Source organism: Rhinocladiella mackenziei (genome assembly GCF_000835555.1).
Source record: "Rhinocladiella mackenziei CBS 650.93 unplaced genomic scaffold supercont1.1, whole genome shotgun sequence".
In the NCBI taxonomy this organism is placed as follows: Eukaryota; Fungi; Ascomycota; class Eurotiomycetes; order Chaetothyriales; family Herpotrichiellaceae; genus Rhinocladiella; species Rhinocladiella mackenziei.
In genome coordinates, this window is record NW_013550604.1 from 1 (window position 1) to 26,381 (window position 26,381).

Genomic DNA, 26,381 nt, shown 5'->3' on the forward strand with positions numbered 1-26,381 from the left:
CCCGGCTCCCTAAACCGTCCAGCAAGTCCCCACGGGTGGGCAAATCGGCTCCCGGCCGCCGGCGCGCCAAAACCTCGAAGTCAGCCAGGGGATGCTCATTTTCGGCCTCCTCCGGGGGATCCTCATCGTCCGAACTCGAGTCCGAATCCGAGCCTTCTCCTTCCGGGTCGTCGTAGAAGTCTGGCGGGTGTGTATGTAAACGTCGACAGGCCCGAAATGCGTCGATATATGATCCGTAGTTCTCGTTCTCGACGGAGAGGAGATCGGGCCAGTCCGTAAATGGATGATGGAGCATCAGTTTGACGCGGCAGTAGTCGGAATAACTCTGAGATTTCGGATCGTTCGGATATCTGGGGTAGTAGTTGATGACCCGTGAACTCGCCCGCGGCCGGATCTTCCACTTTAACCAATCCCAGAACTGGAGGCAGCTCAAAAGACTGAGGTCCCGAAGGGCGGCGTTCCCGTTTCTCGTATCGGTCAGACGATCTCGATACCTTCGTAGGACCGATCGCCTGGCCGAAATGTCCCCCGACTCCAAGACAATCAGGTCCTCTTGTACTTCTTCGGGCCGGCAATCGAGGCCGACGACTCCCCGCGACGAATGCTGAACCGGAATCTGGAGAAGGAGATGGGAGACCTCCTGTGCGGACCAATCCCGTTCTCCAATGAGTCTATTGAGCATCTTCGAGACGAACGACAAAAGGGGGGCGCGGTCGTTCACGTATGGGAGGATTTGCGACTGGAGCTCGGTATACGACAGGGATGACTTTTCCGGCTTGGATACGTACTTACCTATATAAGACAGGACGGCGGGCAAACTGGTCGGCGGTTGGATGTCCGTATTCGCCATCCACCCCATGGTGACGACCGGTGAACACTGGTTCAGATTCGCCTGGTTTCGGGCTGGAGAAAATAACCACCCTTTGTGGTTAATCTCCTGCGTCACCACCGGGGCGGGGAAAAGCGGCCGTGGAAAGAAAAACCGGCAGGACGACGGGACTTCCGATCCTCTTTTCGTCCGTAAACAGTAAGGCGCTCTACACGCCGAGTGCACCTGAAGTCGGTTGAGGAATGCAGCAAATTGATCGGCCGTATTAGCAACATCCGAATGGGCCAGGGATGCCGGGTTTCGTGCATCAGGGAGCCGGAGCTGGTCCGGATTCCAGGCCGTGATACGGACACCCCAGTACTGGGCAAACCGGGCTCGGGCGTCGGGCGTTGCGACATCGAGGGGCGGTGCCGATGGGATCCAAAAGAGGCAGTGTAAGTGGCCGGAACCTCGAGCCTGCCACTCAAATCGGGACCACTCGTCCGTATAGCCCAAGAAGGGCCGCAAAACGCGCTCTTTGAAGACCCGAAAGCGGATATCCAAGTAAGAGGCGATGATGTGTGGGTGGCTTTGAACCATCTCCCAAATGAATTGGCGCCGAAGACGATCATCCCCCGTCGCCGCGGCCGAAAATCCGGGGAAGTGTCGATGCAAGTCCTCCCATTGCATATCGGCGGCACTGAAGGTGAGAAACACCGGCGACGTTCCGGGCGAGAGAAATCGGGCTTGCGCCTGCAGCCCAGACCCCTTATTTCTCCAGAACGGGCGAGTTCCAGTCAACGCCGAACCTTGACGAACAATCTGAGGGAGGAGAGACTCATCCGTCAGCAAGGCCTCCGTTAACGCTTCACGGGTAAGATCCTTTAACCCCGACGCCTTCGACACATAAAAACGGGCCGAATTGCTCGCCCTTCGACGCATCAGGAGGTTAAAGATCAAAAACCGCCAGCGGGGATGTCGACCGAATCTCCCATCGTGATAACACATCAGATGTCGAGCGTAATCTTTTAAATCAACCTTTCGCTGTCGGGCGGCGTTAAAATCGGCTCGACCCGTAGGGTAGAGAGTGGGGAAGGCCATGGCAAAGATCCGCTCTCTCCCAGCTGCCTCATCGAGGGGGGTCGATCGAATGGATGGCGCTGGCACGCCAGGAGGCATCAAAGCACGCCCAGAAATCTCGGCCAGAAGCCGGTCGACTTCTGTCGTATCATCATGGAGATTAGGGACCATCGATTGCGAATTCGTAGGGGGGAAATCGGCCGGGACTGGCGGGTTTGGGCCCGTGGACGTGTCTGGAACAGGGTCCTCCTCCGCGATGATTGACTCGTCGACGATCGAGGGGAACGATGAGGAAATATCATCATCAACCGGCAGTCTTTCGAGTCGGTCCAGGGAAATGGTGATGTATCGGTAATCGGGGTGGTTGGCCTTTAAATAACGAAGCCAAGTTACCACATGGCTTTTCCGGACCCGGAAATCAGCACGAAACTGGGAATGATATCTGGGGTTATTCTCCATTACTTGATTCGACGGGCGAACAACGACAATATCCAGCTCGGAGGGTAAATTGGGTAACATATTCACCGTTTTCACATTGTTTTGCATGAAACTCACACAGTGCCCGGAGTAGTGATACTGGTGGCCTCGATATCGATGTACCAACATCTGCACATGAGAACGGGCAATAATCATCTCTTCCACTTGGGTCAAGGTCGGTAAACGGGCTGGAATCTCGCCTGGATCCATTTCGTTATCCGTCGACATCAGAAAAGGAGAATGGGAACTCTTATCTCTCAAGAAACAGGTGTGGCAGATCTCGTTCTTTAAATTCATCGTAAACCACCGTTCTCGACACCGAAGACAGAACTCCATTTTGACCTCATCTAAGGCGTTGTAAAATTCCTGGATAAACCTCCATTGGTCTGCCGGAAGGAAGTCCGTCGGTGGTGGGAGCGGAGGTTGCGGTCGTGATTCGGCTTCCGGGGGGATTTCGAATCGTTCATGAGAGAGAGGGATCGAAAGAGCGTCTGGAGGTTGCGGCTGTGATTCGAGTGGAGGGAGAGAGCGTGTAGAGGTATCCGAGCGGGTTTCGGGTCGTCCATGAGGAAGAGGGATCGAAGGAGCCTCGAGCGTACGACTAATCGCCGGTCTTTTCGAAGGCACGTTAAGATCGAGTGACGAGAGAGCTTTCCTCTTCTTCTCACGCAGTCGAGCACTTCGATTCCGGCAATGAATACAGGTGGCACGAATCTTGCTACTTGGATCAGAGGGATCTGCTAGAAAAGAAGAGAGGAGGAGTTTTTGAAGGCACGCCGAGCAGAATTTGGAAGTCATTAGTTCGCTGTTCTGTCTAGATGTAAGGTTGAGGTGAAAGAGGTTTGTACAGGCACGCGTTCGACACGCGCCCGGAAACTGGACCGGGGGGGTCGCGACGTCACGTTACTGTTTTTTTTTGGATCACGTGGGTTTTTTTCCGCGCATGGCCAGGTCACGTGCGGGGGGGTCGGGATTTAAAAGAAAGCTTACGCTTTCAATTATGAAAAGCTTGTTCCGCATATAATCATGTCGGAGGACTCGAGACCAATCATCAAGGCCTTAGAAGACGTCCTGGTCCGCCTGAGCGAGAACCCGTACCCTCATGTGCCCTCTCCGCAAGGCTGCAAGAAGCGAGCCAGTGTCGCCGCCATAATTCGTGTCCGACCTGCCTACACCCCTGTCCCGCCTGACAATGGCTCTGTGGTAGAAATCAAAAGGCCTTCCTCTCCTCCCTCGTCGATCAGCGAATTCTTTTCGCAGGAATGGGTTCAACAGGGTGACCCCGAACTCCTCTTCATCAAACGCGCAGGCCGCGCAGGAGACAAATGGTCCGGACACACGGCTCTGCCGGGTGGGAAGCGGGATCCCGAGGATGCAGATGACCTAGCCGCTGCCGTCCGTGAGACAAGAGAAGAAATAGGCTTAGATTTGGACAGCGCCGAATGTTTGCGCGCAGGCAATCTGCCCGAACGACTCGTCACCACCTCCTGGGGCAGAGATGTCCTGATGGTTCTGTGTCCTTATGTCTTTATCATGACTGGCAAAACAGTCCCTCCGGTCCAGCCACAGCCTACAGAGGTCGCCTCAATCCATTGGGTCTCGCTCCGCGCACTCCTCTCGTCCACCCTGCGTACAAGGGAGTCAGTGGACATCTCGAGTCGAATGGCCAAACGCGTCGGTCCTTTCATACACAAGATGATCCGCATGACAATGGGTAAGATGATGTTCAGCGCAATCCGGCTGATCCCCACCGAGTCTGTCTACGCCAGTTCCATCCCAGGCTTCATCCCTACGGAGGGCGGTGACAATCTATCCCCCGTGTCTGGTTGGGCGCAAGCACCATTCGGTGTACCCTCATCGTCGCGATCCCTAAGCTACCAACAACCCATCCTGCTTTGGGGCCTCACTTTAGGGGTCCTAGCCGACCTTCTTGACCAGCTCCCGCCTTACAACGCCGTCAAATTGTGGAAATATCCCACCTTCACGGTCCCCGATCTCCGTCTCATAGTCTACCTCATGACACTTTCCTTCCGGAAGAACACCGCCGAGACATTCTCCTCGGGATCTTGGCCGAGCCAAACGGCCGTGGACTCCGCAACTCAGGCGACGGCCGTAGCAACTTCTGAACCTGTACCCACCGTTACGGAAGCGGAGCCCACTGATCTTGCAAAGCAGCCCGCCTTCAACAAGGACAGCGTCGGCATCGGCGGCTTAGGCGTGGGTTCCGACCCGCAGTATGCAGTCGGAAGATTGCTCTGGGGCTATTACGACCGAGTCAATGTGGCCATCGCGGTCTTTTTGGCATATAGAGCGGCGGCCACGGCTGGCATTGCATTTTGGGCCTACAGGTTCTGGAAGAGACGAAGTGGTGCATATCTGTGAAAGAACAAGATTTTGTTGTATGGGTTTCCGAAGATGTCCTCTTTGAACACCCGCGGCTTAATAGAGTTTCTCACCCTTGGAAGAGTTTCGGACAATACCCTTTTGCTATTTATTATCAATCGGCCCGTGCATACATATTCTTTATTTTGTGGAATCAAGGTGTTCTGATACGCCCAAGACTTGACATAGTGTGTCAACTAGCGCTAGTTAACAACATAAGAAGATCAATCTTAGAGGGCATATTGAACACGGTATATACAACAGCTCGTGAACAATAATCTCGACATGAACGACATGAAACTTTTCCAATTCTAAGCACCTTTTCGTCCGTGCCCTCATGTCTTGTATGGAGTCTTGGACCTCAATTCTTCGAGGAAATGAACCGAAAGGACAACAAGTCCCACCTCCTGCTCATCCTTGCTGCATTCGCTGTCTAAGTTGTGTGCGTACGCGCATTCTCCCAACGTCTCAGTTCGGGACCATCGACAATCTCTAGTTCCCAGTTAGTATCTACAATGATCCTGTCATCCTCATCCCTGGTCGTGCGCATCCAGATCGTGCCCAGAACAAGTACCACGACTCTCCAGATGGACTACGTGAATGTCAGGACTCAGAGGGCCAGTGCCGGCAGCGGGAGAGACTGCGATGTGTGGGGAGAGTATTAGAGGGGGTTATGAGAGAAAGAAAAGTTCCACTGGGCTTCATACCGCGATTTCCAGAGGTGCTGAAGTGGTAACGTTTTGATCTTGATTGAGGACGTGGTGGTGGGGAAGGTGTGCGTTCCTGTGGATTCTCATGATGGAAGCATTCGTGGATAGCGATCAAGCGCTGGCTGTATGTTGAAGCACGTGGTTCGGCAACTGTCACTCGTCTCGAGGAGGTCGTGGATTCAGGACGCTTCTGGGTCTAGACTGTTGTTACTCTGACAAGATTGTAGAAGTCGAGACGCTCCTGCGTCGTTTTGGGAGCTTGGTACACTTTGAAGTTGAGGTCATGATGGAGGATTTTGCCTGTCGAATGAGGAAGTCAGCTTGTTTCCGTTGCCAACCTCATCTTTCTTGTTAGGAGATCGTCATCGAGAGTGAGATCTATTTTATTGTCACCACAGCGAGGAATATCGTCGGTAATTCCAATAGATCTCGTCATGAAGACTAGTGCGGGAACCAACGAGCTTACCTTTGGTCAGGCGGCGATGCCGCTGCAGTGTAGTGTTGCGACGAGCTCAAACAAGGTTGATCGCGCGCTTGAACTTGGTGTGCCGTCTTGAGAGGATTATGTGGGAATTGGCCAGGTTTCTCTGCTTCTCTTTTAAATTCTCTTCTTGAAATCCTTCTGGAAAGGCTTTCTTCTTCTCACGCTCCATAGACTTGACCACTTTGACATCGTTCATCACATTGTCCCTAGGCTCGCTCTCACTTTTCCGACTTAGCCTCGACGGGGTCGTCTTGTAAACCATGTAATGGCTTTGCAAAATATACGTCCTCCAGTGTTCAGGTTGTTCAGACCTATGTTAGCTACTTACCTCTGATCGAAGTTGATGTGCCGCCGCATCGTCCGTCGTTAAGATGATTCCGCACACTCGGTCTGAGCAGGATTGACAGTCCTCCTGCCTACTCTGGCCAGTCAATCCGTTGGCAGATTACTCCTTTGGCCTTGTCGCTATCTTCTTCCTCCTCATTGCACACATCGTACTTCTGTGCGCACAAGGCTGTCGGCTTTACTTCGGCCCCACCTTCTGCCCCTTTTCGGACCTGCTAATATGTCCCGTTTTCCAATTTTCCTATCACGGTCATTTTCTTCCTCTCTCTGTATCATACAGATATATAGGCAACACTCTTAACCATTCACACGACGCTGCTGTCACAGTCATCAAGTGTAGATCTCTGTCCGTATTATGCCGGCTGAATGATCAGAAGCGACACTCCCGACTTGTGATCCGAAAGTCGTGATGCGGGCAGATTCTTGGCAGTTGAAAGAACAAGTCTGAAATTGAATCATTGTCCCTTCAAATATCCAAAAAGTATTGCGCTAGTGTGGACTTCAGAGAATGGCGCCACTGCAGAAGGCCGCACGATGTCCGTACAGGTATGTGAAGCCCGGTACGGCCGCGATCATTCCAGCAAACTGCGATGTTCTACCCAGCCGCAGTACTCTTCCCTTCCGTGATGAGGCCCTCCAAAGCATCCCATCGTCTCTGCTCTTTCTCAGAGCTCTAAATTTTCTGTCTCACTTTGCTTCCAGTCTGGGTCCTTTCTCACCAACCCGGGCTCTTTCATGCTCTCTCGTCCACCTTCATCATTCGCCTAACATCGATTCTCACCTCTCTACAAAGAATTACCTTCTCGTTGTCTACTATTCAACCCCTCTCCAACGTCGGTGTTGTCATTCCTGAGTCGCAATGCCTGTGAGGATCAATTGGGGTCAGGCCGAGGAGATCACTGTAATTGATAGACACAATGTTCGATGATCCAGCTAATGGTCAATAGCTCCTACAACGAGCCATCGCTTGTGATCGAAACTTCAAATTCAATGTTCAGGAGATCGTCCGAACCTGGCGTATGCTTCCCCTGCCCCCAACCAACTCTTATATCACATCCTGACGTCGTATTTAGCAGTTGCCAACCCCAACGAGAAGCCCACAGAGAGAGCCATTCAGGACAAAGTCAGAGCTATCAAAGCACGTACTCAAGATATCGAGAAGATGAGACAACTCCACGAGAAGAAGTTCAAGCTGAAGGCTGAGAACGACAACAAGTTCAAGCAAGAGATGGTCAGTGAAGGAGAAGGAAGTGTTCATGTCAAAGATGAGGATGATGATTCTATCGACACCCAACCACCTGTTGCAAACAAACGAACTAACAAATCCATTCGAACCTCTCTCATTAGCCGAATCAAAGTTAGCAAAGACACTCCAGGCACCACGGCACGTATGGGAATCAAAAGAAAGCGTGGCAAACGAGCTGATCCTGCGAGCGAGATGTCATCTGCGTCTGCCGCATCTGACTATGACTCTGACTCAACTATGGACTCTCCTACACCACTTCCACGAAAGGATCTACCAAAACGCGAGACTCGCGTCTCTTCAGCTCTCAAGTCAGCTCGGACTCCAAGGTTGAGTGACATCGACGATGCAGATGCAGACGCTCGCGACATAAGCGACGATGACTCGGATGAAGACTATGACTACGAACAAGAGAAGCGTGATCGAAAGGGGAAGGAGGCTAAGCGAGCACGAAAGGCCTGATACACCATTCATGTCGTGGATGATGAGTAATGGACAATAAAATGACAAATGCCGTCGGAAGTTGTTTCGAAGGACATCAAATGGATTCGTACGTTGGACTCTACAATGGACACCGAGGAAATCACTAGGATAGCAGATTGCAATTTGCAATTTGAGCTTCAGGAAGATTTCGATGAATTCAGTACGGTTGTATTCGATGACCTCCTACGTATAACACCAATTTAGGTTGAATTTTGGGTGGATATCCTTCTCACCAGCTATGCAGACCTTGTTGGAATTGGCACGCTGGCATCGATCTGGGATATCTACAGCGCCATTGGAACCCCAACATAGAGCTTTGGAAGCAAAAGAAATGGACTCAGACCGAGCCCTATTCTATTTTACTTGTTGGAGGAGGAAGTCACCTCTTTATATCGATAGAGAAAGTCGCAACAGACAAGCAAGTATCCTCATGGAGTTGTCGAAGCTGCCTCCCTTTCGAAGAATACCGGCCCGCGTGAAAACATGCAATTCTCCCCTTGGCTTGAACACATTAAGAAGGAACGCGCCATCGAGGGTCCCAAGATGTCTCTGGCTCTCACATTTTCAGTATAGAGAACATGCATCGAAGGAACACAAGTAGCCAGCGCTGCATCGGGGCTTGCTACCCTAAATTCTCCCTCTCTCCCTCTACTGCGAACCTTAGTCCACTTGCGTACCGTACTGCAATTTTCTGCCAGACATGAACAAAAATCGTGAGATTGTGGGACCTCGAGGAATATTGAGGCAGGCCTTGATAAGGGAACCAACACATGTTTACCATACTCTTTGCGTAAAAAGTTGCGGCCGAGAAATGCGCCTCCTGTTGAGGCGACCCTACCCTTTCGGGTATGTTGATCAAGCTTCTCCACCGAACTTTCAAATGCTATTGCCTACATTCTGCAAGGACATCTCCAGCATTTTGACAGATCAATATGTGGCTGAAAGGTAATGACATCCGATCATTCAGATACTCACCGTTGTTACATTCGCTGAATTGACCTCTGTTCTGAGCGTTGTGATGTCGAAGCTCGACTATTACTAGCCAGACTCAAGCGGGCATCCTCAGTCGAGGTTTCTGACAACTACAGAGGACGCTCTACCTAGTCATACCTTGATGAGGTATCAACAGGCAATGCCATGCAAAACTTGTGACCACTAGTAGGGCCACTAGCGATATCTTATAACAATATGAGAAGACCGAAATCCACAAGCGGGCGATATGGGAATAGGGGGAAAAAAACATCGGTGATCCAAGACTACAGAGCCCAAGCTATTTGTTTTGCTTTATCGCCGATATCATTTCCACATTGTGCCATCAGCCCACATCATCTTCATCCACGGAATGAATGCCTGCATCATCCTTATCAGTTCCTGCAGCACACTCCCATATTTATGGACTCGTGTTGAGACTGGTCGAACTCGGATTTTGGGCAAATGTCCATTGGCAATGCCACCACAGCTGACTCGACTGGTTGAGCCTGCGGATTGACACATCTGACTCCCTTGGGACCATGGACTAAGTGCCTCTTCTTCGGGCTATTAGGACGATTCCGCTGGAGAGCCCCCGAATTCACGACCTTGATGTCAATGTTGTAACGCTTTCGAATCGCAGTGAACTTTGGCGGAACGCTTGACAAACTCATACCGAGTTGCTTTGCAACCTTTTCGGCGTCCACCTGATGATTTCCTTAGCTGGATCCTGACATTCATTTATGTGCGGATTCAACATACCTGGATGGGGCCAACGGAGCTCTGGATTGCAGCAATGAGGACTGAAATGTCGGTTTCCTTTACCTGACTTTGAGCCATGTTGATAAAAGTTCGTCGCGGATCTTTCTGATTCTTGTGTCCGAAGGTGGACTGGTAGATATGGAATTGCTGTGAGGATGCAAATTGGATTTTCAAGGTATGAAGCCAGTCCCCGGGGCGCTCAAGACCTTGGTTGGCTTTTATAGTTCCAAAATGTTGGCCCAGAAATCCGGACAGAGGTCCCAGGCCCCGAGGGGGGAGCGGTGGACAGGTTCTCTGCAGGCCATGAAACCATTTCAACAAAATACCCCGCTGATACCGTCATTACATCTGTCTTCGTAAGTGACCAAATCCCCTGGACGACGCCGTCGAAATGCACCATCTGTCATGATTCGTTCTCACCGCCGGTTCCTCGTATATTATACTTCGATAAGGCCATTCTCCGGAACTAGCTCGGTCAAGTCTACTTGTGAACTACGGATTTGCTTGAGAACCCTAGCCGCCAACCAAATACAGGTGCCCGGCATTCCCCTGTCTATAAATTATCTATTTCTCCAAAAGTTCTCCTCCTTCGATATCGGCCATATCGGAGTCTTCTCTTGACTCTCCTCATTTGAACATCCTCTAGTCTGCCTCCGCTCATTGGACAACAGCTATCATGCCTAGTCCCTGGAACGCCTCGACTGAGCGGAAATTGCTTTTGTGTCTCATCGATCCTAAAGCTACCCCTCGCTGGCAGCTCATAGCCCAGAGTATGGGTCCACATTTCTCGGCGGAAGCATGCCGGTTCGTTCTTCTCCTTCTTTCCACCTGATCTCGGCGTATAATTGTACCTGTTTCCCTCGATTTGTTTGCTCCATCATACTTCCTCCACACCTCCTTCATTCATCAGTGCTTCAAGCTTGACTGTCATTGTTTGTGTACAAGTAAACTATATTCCAATCATGCCATACCAATGGACTGCAGAGCGGGAACGCCGCATGCTTCTTCTTGCCATCTCCTCAGCAAATCTCAGACCTTCTACGGATACCTGGACGACTGTTGCTGCTCTTTTGGGCGAGGGCTTGACTGCCTCAGCCGTGAGGTCTGAAGCACCATTCCTTGTCGTTTTCTCCATTGAATCAATGATGTTCACTAAATGTCTGAATGTTGCTGACGTCTGAACAGTCAGAAGTACTATAAGCTGAGGAACGAGTCGGCAAGGCTCTTTGAGGGCCAGTCTGGCTCGACACCTTCAACACCAGCCAAGCGAAAAGCCTCCAACGACGAAGAGGAAAAAAAGATGCCTCCATCAAAACGGGCTAGAAAACCAAAGAGAGAACCTCTGGATGGGGAGCCATTCTCAGATGCTAGCAACAGCCCGACCGACCTGAAAGTGGAGGGTGTGGCAATGAACGCCTTCAATCCCTTTCCCAGTTTCAGCCCACAATCCATACCTGGAGATTTCTTTATAGCGGTAAACGGTCAAGTCAAAGCAGAGAGTAGTGGGAATGCAAGTTTCACGGGCTGATGGGTGGACATAGCTTAGGAGAGGTAAATTGGGTGTGAGGGAAGGGAAATGGGTAGAGAGGGGGTGGGAAGTTGGTACGCCAGTAGATCGAAACCGGCGAGAAAAGCTCTTGAAGCCGGCAGGATTATTGGGAGAAATTTGAGGACGCCTGGTCATCAATCTGCAACGACGGACTGCGGGAAGGTGGATCCCGCTGAAGCATGTACACCAATTCGAGACCATTCACGCGGCATGGATTCAATTCTCCCAGCCTCTGAATTTTCAAACCATGTATAAACATGTGTGGCTGGCTCTGTGCAGGTAGCCTTGCCGTCCATTTTGTCTGTCGTTTTAGCCTTTTTAGCGTACAATTAGCGCCCGTCTTGGCGGAAAGTCGCCCGCGAGAACTTGACATCGCTCTCAAACCCCCCCTTCCTTCTTCTGAACCACCCTTACCGCTACGATTACCTATGAATAGGTCGTAGATATCTGCTCCTGAGTGGTCGGAATTGTGTGTCTGTCACTTTGATATCTCTCTGCTAGCCATTTGGCTCGCCATGATGGCCGCCGCAAAGGGAGATGCCGTCCATCCGCGCCCGAGGAGGGCGGAGCGGGAATTCCTGTAACAGGGAAGGACTACTGCACACCCCCCTCTTCGCCACCTGCACTGTTCTTCTTTCATCAGATACCATTTTCAGCCTGCGGTCATTCTATGAAGCTAACCTCATCCCCGGTTACACGACATCTCCCTTGGCGTTGGGCTGATTTATCCTCCCATGCTAGAACGGCAAAACTTCAGGGCGATCGGGGCTAGGGGCTGTTGGCCACCTGTGTGAACTTGGAGCGGTATTTTTTTGGCCTCGAGCATGATGGCAAACCGGGCTGCCCCTGCGAAGACATTAATGCTGGACGAGAAAGTTTGAATAGCCATCTAAGCCATCCAAAGTTCTGCAGATTGATGAGTCACTCTCTTTCACACTCCTTTTCTATTCCAAGAGCTTCCCAACCTCCCGTATTCTCCGCAGGTCTTCGGGCACATGCTCTAACTCTGGTCATGCGGCTATAACCATTTATTCTCTTTTCCACACAAGCCCCTTTGTTACTTTCTGATACTATGACACTTTCCCAAACCATTACAAATCCCATCCGTGTTACCTCTTCCATCTCAACCAAACATCACCCCTCACGCACGAAACAATGGCTCTAAAACTAACCAAAGAGCCTGAAACAGAGTCAAAGAACGTCATCAAAGACGCAATATACCTCTTCGACCTTCTTCGTGAATCTCCTTTGCCAATCTTAGTATGCTTACTCATCCCTCGCCTCGCTTCTCCTTCTCTTCATCCCAATTCTTCCCATGTTTGTCGCCTCACGCTCCCATTACCACTCTACTAATAGTCTGCCGATACATAGATTCATATTGGCGCCTACGCAGCTAAGACTGGAGCAAAACCAAACACCATCGTCAAACGCCTTGGAGACATCAAGAAGCGCAACCGATTGAACATCATCACAACGACACAAGGTGATTCTAAGACTACTCTCCGTAGCAATGACGATGGCAAAGCCAAGGTGAAACCCAAGAGAGAAACCGAGGCCAAACCAACCAAGGCCGAGCCAAATGAGGGCAACGTGAAATTGGAGGATAATGATGACGGTCTCGATCTTGGTCACGGTCTGAACCTTGGAATTGGTCTCCCGTCTCCAACAGACTCTACAGCCAGTAGTATGGATGTCGGTACTGGCATGGTTCACAAGCAGATGCCTCAGAAGCGACGCTTTGTCGATGCGCTCAAGGAGGAGGATAAAGGTGATGGTATGCCGGCCAAAAAGTTGAAGGCGGAGTTTTGAGCTGGTACAGAGTGTATTTCTGCAAACAAAAGGCCAAAGTCCTCAGTTTGAATACTCATTACCTAGATTTCCGAGCTGGAATTGGACAAGAAGTTGGAAAACCAAAGTCTTTTTGGAACGAAGGCAAAGACATTAGTATTGAGATACTGAGAATAGGATATTGCTGAAAACGAATATATAGCTATGAAACAAACTAACCAACCAAAGCTTTGATTTGCTTGTATCCAATGGGACTGACATGGATGGTGGCAAAGCCGAATGAATCAATGAATCAATCCAATGCAATGAATATCACTTCTTCTCCCGTATCCTTACCCTTTTTCCGCCTAACTTGGTTCCATAGCGTCCGACTATCGACACTAGGCCCAGGTCTTGCAGTGGAAGATGGAATATTTCCTGAAATTAATGTCGGCGGTGAAGACGCGGTGGTTTGAGACTGTGCAGGCGCATTACCGCCGCTATCAACTTGCGGGCTAGGCAAGGGATTACTATCCGCACACTTCCCGGCAGAGTTCGCCAGAGAAGCAGCCTCTCGCTGCATGCAGCCCATCAACTGGATCATCATCTCGGTGGAGCGCATGATCTCGGCAAGTTCGGCTGGGGAGAATTTTGGCTCGCAGTTGGTCTTCGAACTTGGTTGCTTCACGTCTGGAGAGGTGAGGGTGCCTATCTCTGTCTGCGCCGTCGTCGGGCGTGATTGTATGACGGTTGACAACTCTGGACACGGCCGAGGGTAATTATGTGACGGCTCCGACGGGAGGGACAAGGCGCGGTCTTTGCCTTTGTGAAAACTCTCGCTCATCTCTGAATGAGGAACTGGCGCAGTACTTTCGAGCCCTCTTTCTACAGGCACGGGGGAGCTGTTAGGGGTGCCCCCTCGGACGTCGATTGTATCCATTGGCGACTTTTGTCGATTATGATCGTAATTCGGTAGTTGACTATGATTGATGCTGTCTCTTTGCGCTTTGAATTCGGAAGTCTCACCATTCAAGAACACTTGATCTCGATTTTCCACGCTTCCTAGTCTTAGCGGTTGAGACGGCACAGATGTGGAATGATGTTGGCCAACTCTGGGAACTGTAGTGACTTGGGCAAGTTTGGCGCGGCCCTTAGATACCTTGATTGCGTTCCTGAGGTTGTGAAGGTGTTCTTTGCTCATAGATTCGTGCCGCTCAAGGTCTTCTTGGTTGGGAAGTTGGCTCAAACACAGTGCACAGCGGTATTGACCTTGGTTTGTGACGTAGCCAAATGATTCCGGTTTTGGTGTTCCATCGGAGCCCTGTTGTAGTGACTGAGCATTGCATGTATTCATTGATTCATCGATGGTTGAGTAGGGTCGTTTACTCCTGTTGTTTCCCTTCTCAGAAACCTCGTGAGAATTTTGGCTCGGCGCGGTAACGTATGAGCTCGGTCCTGGGTTTGGTGGGGGATCTGGAACTGCGGTGGAATTGGTTGGGTCCTGAGTTTCTGTCGACTGAGCCAAACTACTGCCAGTATCATGGGTTACAGCGGGCTGTTTGTTGGAAATAGTTGCGCAATATATAACGTCCTCATCTGCGGAAGACATTTGCGACGCTGCAATCACCCGAGGACGCTTCGCTGGTGCCCGTAAAGAATGAGCGGGATGGGTCTTAGCTTCGCGCTCAGTCACGATGCTGATATCCTCGTCGTTAAAATAGAGGAGCGGGGGACGCGAAGGCCCCGCAGGTTCTCTGTGTGGGATCCCTTTGCCTGAACCGTGATGTTCAGGATTTTGAGCTTTGAGTTGCGCGGCCCCTTTCGAAACTTCTTTGGCGAAGAAGGATTTAATGGAATCATAGGTGGCATCTGGACCGAAGTATCTCGCAATTGACATGTAACGGCCCTTGAACTAGCCCTTGTGTAAGTACCATGGCCTCGATTTGAACGCTGAGAGTACCTACAGCTTCTTCACCTAGCTCAGCGTAGACAGCTGCCAGTAGCTGGAAGACGGTCTCACGTAGCTTCCAATTGATAGCCATGCCGAATGTTCAAATGATTGAGATAGAGGGAGCACCTGGATGCCTTTGAGCTGGGTGAGCCGACAAATAGTGAAATGAACTTGGCCCGAGGATTCCAGTTGGCGGTAATTTCAGGAGCGGAATGGTAGCAGACTTGGTCGATCCGAGAAGTCTCTAGAAATGGGGTCGGAATCTGGGTGGGTAGAGAGTATGACACGCCCTAGGGAAAAAGAAGTTGGACCGGATCAGGTGCGCATTAGATATCAATCGTCTCTACCTGCCTCGATTTTGTTGCGAGCATCTCCTGGTCAATCATTGGGAATAACCTGCATCCGAGGGAATGCCGGGAAGTTCGCTGCGGCACGTCGGGCCAGTCATCGCATACAACGTGCAAGAGCTGAGACGCCAAGTTTGAAGGTCCATTGGAGTCTGCATCGAGACATTAGGGCGAGGACACAGGGGTGCACGAGGAGTGGAGGAGGAATGGAAGTTGGTGGGTCATGTTCGTGACAGACTCAGAGACGAGGCTGCAGCTGCAGCGGCCTTTCTTGGCGGAGGCAGTTTTCACTTTTTTGTCATTACAAAAGTGGATCATCCGCCATTTCAAAAGACATCTAGCAGCCGGCGATTAGCAAGGCAACAGTGATTGGAAGCCCAGAATATTGGCTGGCACAGAAAGGGCACATCGATATGCCCTGGACAGAATTTTGACAGAGGGTTGGGCTCCTAGGTCCTTGTTTGTCCGCTGATAGAATATCCCTTGTCCATGAGGCAGATGACTTCCCCCCTCCCAACCCCCAACTTGTTGATCTCGCTGTACGAGGAGTTAATCTCACTTGATTGTCGTTCCATCGGTCCGGGTTAACTGCCTTTGTCTTGCAAGAGCCTCGGGTTTGGTCTGCATGGCATTGGTTTGCATTTCTCTTCGACGCGAAGAAGAGCCGCTGCTAGGCTGTCCAAGACAGCACAAACCGGTCTCTCCCTACCATCCCACGAAGATTTCAAGGCACTGCCTCAAAGGCAAGAGCCTCAGAGTGAGACTTGTTTAGCGGATGGAAGGACGATGTTCCCAGAAAGAATTGAAAATACTGAGCACATGACGTCAGAGAAGGTTACTATTATCAGCAAGCTGACACATGGAACTCTCAAGGAGCTGTCTGGATGGTGTTATCACGATATCCAAGAATCTATGTAGCCATCCACACTCCCAATACACAGAAATGTTGTCAGATGATTGAGATAGGATCGTCATCACCGTCCTGTAATTCTGCACTGGCAGGACAACATTGCGATATGAAATATTAGATTGGTACCATATACCGTCGGGATAATGGGTCGTGACTGATATTGATGTGTTCCAGCATCCATTCATGGCTATTCTTAGCTCGTTGCAAAGGTTCCACATACTTGAAGGGCGTAGCGTTACAGAGTAAAGTAGAGTATAAGAGCAACTAGGCCTTGTTTGAGCTTGTGAGAGAAGTGGATGGGGAGGGCCTTAAGCAATATTGACCTGGGCTTGAGAAAGACATCCAGCGGGTCTCCATCAATGTACTCCTAGTCATGAACACAAAAATCTGCTTTGCATTGTGAGTGTTTGGTTGTTAGAGCGCTTTATGGTGGAATCGAAAAGATATGAAGGCGTGGGAACCTGGGCAATGATCTAAATGACAGCCATGCAGTCCATGTAACATTGACTAATCGCGATTGGAGGAGGCGTGAGAGCAATGTGCTCCTCGCAGGCGATTCGAAAGGTGTCATTTGCGGGTTTGGGATGTCTGTCTTAATGTCAGAAGGCGCCCCATGACATTGGCAGAGGAGATGTGTAGTCTGACCAGGCGGAGGCGTAGAGCTTCTCCGCCCATATAGGCTCCACCCCTTCCTCCCGAAACGAAAAAGGCAAAGATAGGACTGAGATCGCTAGAGACATGCCGGGCTCGTGGAGAAGGAACGAGGGAATTGAATGTAATGGCCACTTTGGCATTCTGTGTCCAGCTCTGTAAAAGCTCATGGGGTTGTATGATCGAGCAATGCAAATTTCTTTTGCTTGTGTGAGGTGATTCATGAGGACAGGATGTAGCTAGGCTACTCCGTCAGAAGGCAATTGATTTCATCTCCTCAGTGCCATGTCAACTTGTTGTGCTGCCCCCCCCCCTCAAAAAAGGAGCAAAGACCTTCGTGCCCACTCCAAGACTACCTATTTCCGTCCAGGTGAGATCAAGTTGATCGATCTTCAGTGGTCTTCCAGTCTCCCTTCCGGTCAGGCCGTGGTATTCTGATAACACCAAGTCAATATCATTTTAGATCTGATCCAAAAGACTTAGACATACCGTAGCCGGAATGACGCTACTCATCCTTCTCTCCTGCGTCGTCCTGCTCGACCTTGATATCGACGCCTTCTGGAGTCTTCGGTTCTCCCTTGATGTCGTTATTCGGTTCGGTCGCTAACTTCTTTGCCTTCTTCACCTTGCTTGAGGCTGGAGTCTCGTCATCGTTCACATCGGTGTTCTTCTTGCGTTTGGTTCCACCAGCCTTTCCTACCGGCTTCGTGCTTGGGGTTGCAGGAGCGGTGCCAGGAGATCCATCGGTTTCGAGGAGCTTCTCGGATTCCCTCTTGAGTTTGTAGAACTTCTGGCTGTAACACAGATATCAGTATCTTGGCCGGTCCACAAAATGAGCACACAATAGTGAATAAAAATGAAGTCAATATAATCTAAGAGACTGTTCGAAGAGAAGGTATTGTCTGCGATGATACCTGCAAGCGCTGCCGTTGAGTCCTCCACCTAGTTTCTCAGCAACGGCAGGCCATATCGAAGTTGCGGGAGGTGTCATTTCACCGATGACGCAGAGGAGCAAGTCTCGCTCGGACGCAACATCCCATTTGAACGGCATGATGAGCAGGGGGCAGTGGTTGATAAAGAAGAGAATATGGTTGAGTTGAGTGACGAGGAACGCTTCTGAAGGGACGAGGATGTTTGAAAACGAAGATGTTTGAACGAGGGAAAGAGATTTGACGTAGATGGAATGAGAAGAAAGCAGAAGTGAATGAAATGACGGTGAAATCGGGTGCAGCTCTGGCAAGGATGGAAGACATGTATGATATCAAAGGAAGAAGGTAAGGCGTGCAGGGCGTATGATAGACAGACCGGCAGGCTTGTGAGGTGAATTCTGTTCCCATCATCGTCGTAATGAATTTCCAGTTTGGCTTGACATTGGCATCGATCAAGCAGAGGAGGAGCTTTCGTTCGGTTGTTTCATTCCAGGGACTCATCTTTGCGATGATATTTTCGCTTCCTATGGAGAGTTTTCAAAATGATGAATTGGTGGGAGGGATCGTCGTAGCGGAAGAGTGAAGAGAGAGTGGTGCGTGAGAGAGATAGATGTAAGCGTGGGCATAGGGTAGAAATATCTGATAGTTGGCTGCAGAAAGGTAATGTATACGGGGAGACGACCAAGGAGATTCTCACCAACATTGGTCAGTTCTGGAGTCCTGCTTTCACTGCGTGCTTGCGACAACGCCTTTACCAAGGTTGATATCCTGATTTGCCAGGAAATGGAGACTAACATTATCTTACCCAGCTGGATCAGACCGACATTGACACAACGAGACAAAGGAGAAAGAATCTTCAGCAGCGCAGACAACACAAACAATGAAAGAAGAGAAACGACATGCCACAGCAGCGCAATGAGATAGCACTCACCGACAAGTACTCTATGTCGGTCCGTTTCCCGGTTTTGTAGCGGCTACCTCAAACCTCGCACGAGATACGTTGTCTGGGAATTCGATGATGCTGAAGAGCAAGAGCTCCTCAGCAAGCTCCAATCTCCATTTGGGTCTCAAAAATCCTCCGGTCTCCTACTTTCATGCTTGTACTCTGAGGCCACGGCACCAATTGTGGTTGTACTAGACGCCTTTCCATTCATCTGCATGGCGAGTCCATCCTACGATAGCTGAGAAGCTTTCTCAGGATCGAGGACACTTTCCTCATGCCCTGCAAAATTATAGACTAAGTCAGAATCAGAATATTCTTTCCCCTTGTCTGTTTCCTCTGAGACTCCAGGTCTTCGCTCCAATGGCACCATTCCAGGTAATTTCCCAACCCTGCGTGCTGCTTGGGGTGTTCACCGTCCAGGAAACAACCTCCGTGTCTGAATTCGATTGAATCCTCTTTTGAGCTGTTTACTGACTTCAGAAGGGATTTGGTGATACTATGAGTCACGGGAATGACACTCTCAGATTCTTTGCTGAGAGCCTCGAACTGATGATTGCTGATTGTGATATAGGAGCTGAGCAACGTGTGTTCTTCTTGAAGTTCTCGAACGCTTTCCGCAATTTTGTAGTTTCCGTCGTGCAAATCAATGAACTCCTCTTCATTGACCGCGGCTAGCTATATGCTTTGCGGAGATGATATGATGTAAAGACTGTGCAAGAGATGAGTGCTTTCTACAATCCTCCGAAAATTGTCAAAATGTCAGCTGTAATAGCCGGAAGCGGACGCGTCTCCACGTACCTCTGGCTCACATTAGATTGTCCACAGCCGGGATCGTGAAAGTGGCTGCATAGACGGGATTCGGCGGTTTGCGTTAGAAAATTTGCTGAATCGAGGGAAGGGCCCGGACAGTTCAATTCAGATGTGCCTTCATCACCTGCTGGGTTTGCATATCTTCAACTGAGCTGATGAAAGAAACGCCGCCCCATGGAACTTTGGCAAGGTGATATGGCTAGTTTTTGAATAGAAGCAAACAGCCGACTCGTGGCAAGGATGGATTTCAATCGATTTCATTTTGAAAAATGATGTATCTGGTTCTCTTGTGCGGTCGTCCGCAGCTGCCATGGGTATGGTCCTGTACATCCCAGCAAGATCTTCGTTGTCTGTTGGAGTATTTTCCAGAGATGGCCTTCGCAAGGGGTCGAGATTCACCCCATTTCCCGCACGCGTTGACCTGAGAAGCGAGGGGGCAAACGTGCTCGGCCTGGGTGTCGCGTGCCTTAGTGATTTGAATTGCACGTTCATATGTCCAATCTTCATGAGCAAAGAACCTTGTAGACAATAGCCCTAGCGATTCTCATTGACGTGACAGATTCGTGGAGTCTTCACGGCTTTGTCCCTGACATAAAACTAATTTTGACGGGAGGCAGCATTTTCGAGTAGGGAAGGATGTTGCTGTGAACATGTTCGAGCGAGGAAAGGACTTGTTCACTAAAGAGGAAGCAGGAATAGGGAAGCTAGGATATTGAGTTCGATTGTAGCTGGCTGGTCAACAGTCCCAGAGCCGAAACTTGGGCGTCATCGATCAAAAGACTGAACTAGGGTATAAGAAACGCGAGCGGTGTTGCTGGCGCATCTCCCTCCTACACGATGTTGACTCGGACCCCACTATCGGCTGGACCCTCTCGCGGGCCCTACTACACCCTGCGCCCATCATCCTCCCACCATCTCGAACCATTATCCCGCTGCCTACCTTGCAATACAAACAGGGCTTTCTCCTGCGCCATAATCCACAAAATAGGTACGTAACATTTGGTACAGCAAAGACTTGAAGTTGTCGATGCTTAGTTTGTTATTCCCTCCAAATCCCCAAATCACTTGTGTCTTCTTTCATCCCACATTCCTCTTAAGCACGCTATCTCATCTTCTCCGAAACTGACAGGAACGTCAGCCTCAACTTGAAGTCGCACAATCGTCAAGATCTTCACGTCGCAGCCATGGTATGTATCTTGACCCATCCTGCCCGTTCTATCTCGGCTGACTACCTGATAGCCTGTTTCCGGGTATGTCTCGCAGCCTCTTTGATCAGTCGATCATTCCTCTCCCTTGCGCCTCCGTTCTTCTCTAATCCCTCCAATCTTCCAGACTTTCTGTCAACCCGGACTGCGTCTCTGCGTTCAATGAGCTGAAACTTGGCCGTGGGGGCCCGAAGTACATCATCTACAAAATCTCCGATGACCAGAAGGAAATCGTGGTGGATGAGATGGGCAAAGAACCTGATTATGATACTTTCAGAGAAAAGCTCATCTCCAAAAAGGAGTCGAGTGGCAAGGACAGACCCTCATATGCCATCTACGACGTAGAATTCGAGCTCGAGGGTGGTGAGGGAAAGAGGTGCGTGCATGAAGATACTTGCTTGTGAGGGAGGCCGTGCGTGCTAAATTCAGCTGTCAGATCCAAGATTGCGTTCATTACCTACATCAACCAAGACAACACTGGCGTCAAGGTATGTCCAAGCCCCCTTTTTGCACGATCATAGCTCATCCTGCAAGTCTCGCATGGTCTACGCTAGCTCTCGTGAGACCTTGAAGAATGCTCTCAACGGAATTGCCATGAACTGGCAAGCAAATGATCCAGGCGAGTTGGAATGGGCCGATTTGCTCAAGGAAGCCAGTAAAGGCAAAGGCACAATCTAAGATGGCCAATTCAATGTCTTGGACCACAACTCCCACGCCAGCAACAGGCAGCAGCGATGCATTTGGCGATATCCCAGCAAAGGGGCGTTTTCTCTGACGAGCCGAGTATGGTGTGCCAGTGTGTTGAAGATGCGCCGTTGGAGAAACCGGACATCGGATGCTGTGATGAAGATAGACCCTGCCACGTTGAACGATCCGAGATAGATTGGGTCTCGAGCAGAAATCAAAGCATTTTCCTATTCACAGAGCCATACCGGCTGCGGTTGAATCAACCTCGAATTCTTTTCTGCATGGATGGTCGCCATTCCACCCACATGAAGATAGCCTTCTGTGCAAGCACGCTAGCCCAGGCCGGTAATATCAGTGGCTCCGTGGGTGCTCATTACTGATCCATGACCGATGATGCCCATTGTCTCCTTTTCGTGTTCTGCAGTAACGGTCACTGGACCACTCTCCCACGAGCGTAGCAAGACCGAGTGTGAGACATATGTATGCTTTCCAGCATCAAGGGAAAAGAGAGGGTTTCCATCGGTGGTAGACATGATGCATTGAGTGCTTAGTGTCAGCAGTACGCAGCTAATACAACTTCAGGGCAATTTAGTGGTGTGACAGCCTGGAGAAAGGGATGTACGGAAGCGCTCCTGGCATGCTTTGATTTTGCCGTGGTGCCAAGACCGGACCGAGCTACCTCAGGTCGTTGAACTTTGGGTGTAACTAACAAACTTCAAACAATCATCCTTTCGCCCTCGAGCTCAACCCACCGTCGACACATTGCGATAGTGGCCCCGGAGCTGCAGGCTTCGGCAGGTTATTTAATTCTCTTCTCTCGTATGTGTTGAGTCAACTTTCACGCCCATCCAACACAATGCTTCTCCGCTCTCTACCCCGTGCTGCTCGTGCTTCAACGAGCAGCTCCAAAGCGTGCATGCGAATTGCTTCCTCCTCAAATCGATGCTTCCAGACTTCGGCGCGATCTATGGCTCCTGTTTTTTCTGCTACCTCGCAGCCTCCTATGACCAGCCAATCCCACGTCCGAACCGCTCATGCCATCTCTAACCCTACACTTGCCGGAATTGAAAAACGATGGGAAGCAATGCCACCACAAGAACAAGCCGAGTTGTGGATGCAATTGAGAGACCGTATGAAGGTAGATTGGCACGAAATGACTTTGCAAGAAAAGAAAGCCGGTACGGAAACTCTTTTTTTTATTGGATTGAAGATCGCTTGCGGCAATTCGATCCTTATTGAAGCTCAATACCCATGACACAAGAAGAACTTAACCATATCCTGAGGCGTGATTGTCTTTACTGACGTGCTTACAGCATGGTGGATTGCATTCGGACCTCACGGACCCCGAGCAGAAACCCCCCCGGGCGAATGGACTAAGGTGTTCCTCTATACAGCCCTTGGTCTTGCTGTGTCAGGAGTTTTATTCGTGATCGTCCAATCTTTCGCAAGACCACCACCACGAACCATGACCAAGGAATGGCAAGAAGCTACCAATGAATATCTCAAGGTGAGCCAATCTTTGCCGTGGCAACCGGCCGTCCTACCCATGTCCACCGCTTTGGTCTCCTCTCACCGTTTCAACAACATGCTGACATTTCCATGTGCAGGCCGAGAAGAGCAATCCTATTTATGGTGTCAGCAGTGAAGGATATACTGGCAAAGGCCATGTTCAGAGCAAGTCAGCCAAGGCTCAAGGCATCAAGCTGGAGCCAGATGAATAGACATTGGGCGACAGTAAAGCATTCGGTGGTGCGATGCACCACCGAAGTTTCCTTGTAACTGTGACTACTATCGTGAAAAGGCAGGATTCCCAGTTCTGTGAATACCAAATCAATATTTCAGTCCTGCTTCGACATTATGGCATCTGGCTTCGTGATATTGTACATAGATCCGCACAGACAGTGGTTGAACCCGATGGTGCTAAATTTTTCTTGAGCTCCAGCATGCTCCATTAAGCCAAATGGCCTGGTTAAAAGGTCATTGGAAAGGGCATTGGTAGAATAGGATGTTCCGGCAGACACTTTGTGCCGTAAAACAGATCCATTGAGCTTTTTGGGTCTTACCGTTTTAGGAATAGCCTATTCTGGCTCGGAAGGAAGCAGCTCTCATCCTCAATTCTACTACTTTCCTGCTCCTAAACCACACAGCTCTCCCCTCTACCTTTAGTCTTCACCTTCTTGTCATCTGCAAACATGCTCAAGAGGTTAGTGAGCTCATTCACTTGATCTATCAGGGCTTTGTGGAGCTGTTTCGTATCTTTGCTGACCTGATTGAACAGCGGCGTCGCTCGTAGCTTGGGCAGGTCTGCCTTTGCTCGACCTTCCTACACCCGACGCGCCTTTGAACCTCTTCGAAGACAAGTTGTTCCTGCTATTGCACAGAGGTGGGCCTCCACGGACTCTGCAAGAGATGGCAAGATCCATCAGGTCATTGGTGCTGTCGTTGACGGTATGGAAAAAAAAAAAAAAAAAATTCTCCTTGCTGAGCATTGGAACTCCCGCGAAGCTTGCCATCACACCCGTCATCGAAGAAACGGCATAAAGGGAGGCTGATGGATCTTTCTTAGTCAAATTCGACACCGAACAATTACCCCCTATTCTCAATGCGCTTGAGACCGATAACAATGGAAGCAAGTTGGTCTTGGAAGTTGCGGTACGAACACCTCGAGTCAATACTGGAGGTCAAAATTCATACTGACGGCCTTAGCAACATTTGGGCGAGAACGTTGTGAGATGCATTGCCATGGATGGTATGGGAAACTTCCTGTGACACCGTCTGTCTCCCACTCTGACATCTCTCAGGTACCGAGGGTCTTGTCCGAGGCCACAAAGCCACCGACACTGGCGCCCCTATCAAGATTCCAGTTGGCCCTGGCACCTTGGGCCGTATTATGAACGTCACTGGTGATCCCATTGATGAGCGTGGCCCTATCAAAGCTACCAAGATGGCTCCCATTCACGCTGATGCCCCAGAATTCACTGACCAATCGACGACTGCTGAAGTACTCGTGACCGGCATTAAAGTCGTGGATCTTTTGGCTCCGTATGCTCGCGGTGGAAAGATTGGTCTCTTCGGTGGCGCTGGTGTCGGCAAGACTGTGTTTATTCAGGAATTGATTGTGGGTGATACCCAAATTACACTGCTGTCAAGGGGGCCCGGTTACTGACCGTCTCAGAACAACATTGCCAAAGCCCATGGTGGTTACTCTGTGTTTACTGGTGTGGGCGAGCGGACCCGTGAGGGTAACGATTTGTACCACGAAATGCAAGAGACTTCCGTCATTCAACTTGATGGCGAGTCCAAGGTCGCCCTGGTGTTCGGTCAAATGAACGAACCTCCTGGGGCCCGTGCTCGTGTTGCTTTGACTGGATTGACTGTTGCTGAGTACTTCCGCGATGAAGAAGGGCAAGATGGTGAGTTTATGCCCGTCGTTGAGATTGTGCCTTGTCCACTGACTGCTTGCTAGTGTTGCTTTTTATCGACAACATCTTCCGATTCACTCAAGCCGGTTCCGAAGTGTCTGCTCTGCTTGGTCGTATCCCCTCAGCCGTCGGTTACCAGCCTACTCTCGCCGTCGACATGGGTCTGATGCAGGAACGTATCACCACTACTCAAAAGGGATCTATCACGTCTGTGCAGGCCGTGTATGTGCCCGCCGATGATTTGACTGATCCTGCCCCTGCCACCACCTTCGCTCACTTAGATGCCACCACTGTGTTGTCTCGTGGTATTTCTGAGTTGGGTATCTATCCTGCGGTCGACCCTCTTGACTCAAAATCCCGAATGTTGGATCCCCGAGTTGTTGGCCAAGAACACTACGACACCGCCACCCGAGTTCAACAGATGTTGCAAGAATACAAGTCGCTCCAGGATATCATCGCCATTTTGGGTATGGATGAATTATCCGAAGCCGATAAGCTGACTGTCGAACGTGCCCGAAAACTTCAGAGATTCTTGAGCCAGCCTTTCACCGTCGCTCAGGTTTTCACTGGTATCGAGGGGAAGCTTGTGGACCTCAAGGATACTATCAGCTCTTTCCAGAAGATCATCAACGGCGAAGGAGATGATCTACCCGAAGGTGCTTTCTACATGGTGGGCGATTTTGAAAGTGCCCGTGCGAAGGGTGAGAAGATCTTGGCTGAACTTGAAAAGTCATAAATGGTCAGTTGAGGAGATAGAGAGAGTGATACAACATAGCAATGGACGGCATAAGGATTTCCTTTCTGGGGAAGGAAAGAGTTGAGAGGCAGATCTGTACATTGAATCCCTTTTAAGAAAAATTCCTTTGCTCAATACCTACTATGCATCCACTCTGACCTTTCCTTCGTAAAGTCTCTTTGGTTTCGCTAGTGTTAGCAGTATGTCACGTCAAAGTACATTTGCCCAGCTTGCCATTAGATTGCCTTTCCATTTGGTTTGACATCAATGGCATCATGGCTACGGTCACAGTTTGGAGCAGGCGAGATTACTGAACGAACTTGAATCCGCGTCAGAGTACCAAGGCTTGGTCAAATGATATGCAGCGAGAGAAGTTTCGCCGTCATGGACACGTAGAAGAGAAGGACGATTCAAACATTTGCAACTCCTGGCAAGGATGGTACTCTACCAATTCTCTTGATTGTGTTCTGAACCCTGAAGAAGCAGGTCAGCACGAGTTATCTCGCTAGCTATTGTAATCTGGAGAGACGATCAAAAGCGACACAAAAGCAATTCAGATCCTCTTTGCCAGCATTCGGATCTCTCAAAATCCATCCACTCATCGTCGTTCAATGTTTTCTTCCACCAACTTTCCCGACTTTCGCGACATAGATAGCGCTCACTGGACACATTCCCTTTTTGCTGACCTTTTTAGGCCTGACTCATTCAACCGAAGAATGGATTGACATGTG

The 26,381-nt window shown here is 50.1% G+C and overlaps 11 protein-coding genes across 11 annotated transcripts; 7 read left to right on the forward strand and 4 right to left on the reverse strand.

Moving 5' to 3' along the window:
* Nucleotides 1-15: 15 nt before the first annotated feature.
* Z518_00001 (uncharacterized protein) lies at nt 16-3,163 on the reverse strand (the record flags this gene model as incomplete). The annotated part of the gene is made up of 1 exon (XM_013420605.1): nt 16-3,163. A coding segment is annotated over one exon (3,147 nt), but the record flags the coding sequence as incomplete, so codon positions are not given.
* A 228-nt stretch (nt 3,164-3,391) lies between these two features.
* Z518_00002 (uncharacterized protein) lies at nt 3,392-4,747 on the forward strand (the record flags this gene model as incomplete). Its single annotated transcript, XM_013420606.1, has 1 exon — nt 3,392-4,747. The coding sequence occupies one exon, from the start codon at nt 3,392-3,394 to the stop codon at nt 4,745-4,747; it is 1,356 nt and encodes a 451-aa protein (XP_013276060.1).
* Nucleotides 4,748-7,145: 2,398 nt separating this feature from the next.
* Z518_00003 (uncharacterized protein) lies at nt 7,146-7,991 on the forward strand (the record flags this gene model as incomplete). Its single annotated transcript, XM_013420607.1, has 3 exons — nt 7,146-7,187; nt 7,234-7,303; nt 7,360-7,991. 3 exons carry the CDS (start codon nt 7,146-7,148, stop codon nt 7,989-7,991), a joined length of 744 nt encoding a protein of 247 aa, XP_013276061.1.
* Nucleotides 7,992-9,376: 1,385 nt separating this feature from the next.
* Nucleotides 9,377-9,821, reverse strand: Z518_00004 (uncharacterized protein; the record flags this gene model as incomplete). Its single annotated transcript, XM_013420608.1, has 2 exons — nt 9,377-9,688; nt 9,744-9,821. The coding sequence occupies 2 exons, from the start codon at nt 9,819-9,821 to the stop codon at nt 9,377-9,379; spliced, it is 390 nt and encodes a 129-aa protein (XP_013276062.1).
* Nucleotides 9,822-10,705: 884 nt separating this feature from the next.
* Z518_00005 (uncharacterized protein) lies at nt 10,706-11,271 on the forward strand (the record flags this gene model as incomplete). Its single annotated transcript, XM_013420609.1, has 2 exons — nt 10,706-10,845; nt 10,929-11,271. 2 exons carry the CDS (start codon nt 10,706-10,708, stop codon nt 11,269-11,271), a joined length of 483 nt encoding a protein of 160 aa, XP_013276063.1.
* Nucleotides 11,272-12,447: 1,176 nt separating this feature from the next.
* Z518_00006 (uncharacterized protein) lies at nt 12,448-13,101 on the forward strand (the record flags this gene model as incomplete). Its single annotated transcript, XM_013420610.1, has 2 exons — nt 12,448-12,552; nt 12,664-13,101. 2 exons carry the CDS (start codon nt 12,448-12,450, stop codon nt 13,099-13,101), a joined length of 543 nt encoding a protein of 180 aa, XP_013276064.1.
* Nucleotides 13,102-13,372: 271 nt separating this feature from the next.
* Z518_00007 (uncharacterized protein) lies at nt 13,373-15,101 on the reverse strand (the record flags this gene model as incomplete). Its single annotated transcript, XM_013420611.1, has 2 exons — nt 13,373-14,971; nt 15,024-15,101. 2 exons carry the CDS (start codon nt 15,099-15,101, stop codon nt 13,373-13,375), a joined length of 1,677 nt encoding a protein of 558 aa, XP_013276065.1.
* A 2,322-nt stretch (nt 15,102-17,423) lies between these two features.
* Z518_00008 (uncharacterized protein) lies at nt 17,424-17,969 on the reverse strand (the record flags this gene model as incomplete). Its single annotated transcript, XM_013420612.1, has 2 exons — nt 17,424-17,712; nt 17,833-17,969. 2 exons carry the CDS (start codon nt 17,967-17,969, stop codon nt 17,424-17,426), a joined length of 426 nt encoding a protein of 141 aa, XP_013276066.1.
* A 2,815-nt stretch (nt 17,970-20,784) lies between these two features.
* Z518_00009 (uncharacterized protein) lies at nt 20,785-21,483 on the forward strand (the record flags this gene model as incomplete). The annotated part of the gene is made up of 5 exons (XM_013420613.1): nt 20,785-20,787; nt 20,840-20,850; nt 20,933-21,181; nt 21,242-21,293; nt 21,340-21,483. 5 exons carry the CDS (start codon nt 20,785-20,787, stop codon nt 21,481-21,483), a joined length of 459 nt encoding a protein of 152 aa, XP_013276067.1.
* Nucleotides 21,484-22,348: 865 nt separating this feature from the next.
* Z518_00010 (cytochrome c oxidase polypeptide 5, mitochondrial) lies at nt 22,349-23,213 on the forward strand (the record flags this gene model as incomplete). The annotated part of the gene is made up of 3 exons (XM_013420614.1): nt 22,349-22,670; nt 22,806-22,999; nt 23,100-23,213. 3 exons carry the CDS (start codon nt 22,349-22,351, stop codon nt 23,211-23,213), a joined length of 630 nt encoding a protein of 209 aa, XP_013276068.1.
* Nucleotides 23,214-23,684: 471 nt separating this feature from the next.
* On the forward strand, nt 23,685-25,650 carry Z518_00011 (ATP synthase subunit beta, mitochondrial; the record flags this gene model as incomplete). The annotated part of the gene is made up of 7 exons (XM_013420615.1): nt 23,685-23,695; nt 23,771-23,940; nt 24,059-24,144; nt 24,199-24,241; nt 24,294-24,610; nt 24,668-24,905; nt 24,959-25,650. The coding sequence occupies 7 exons, from the start codon at nt 23,685-23,687 to the stop codon at nt 25,648-25,650; spliced, it is 1,557 nt and encodes a 518-aa protein (XP_013276069.1).
* Nucleotides 25,651-26,381: the final 731 nt, after the last annotated feature.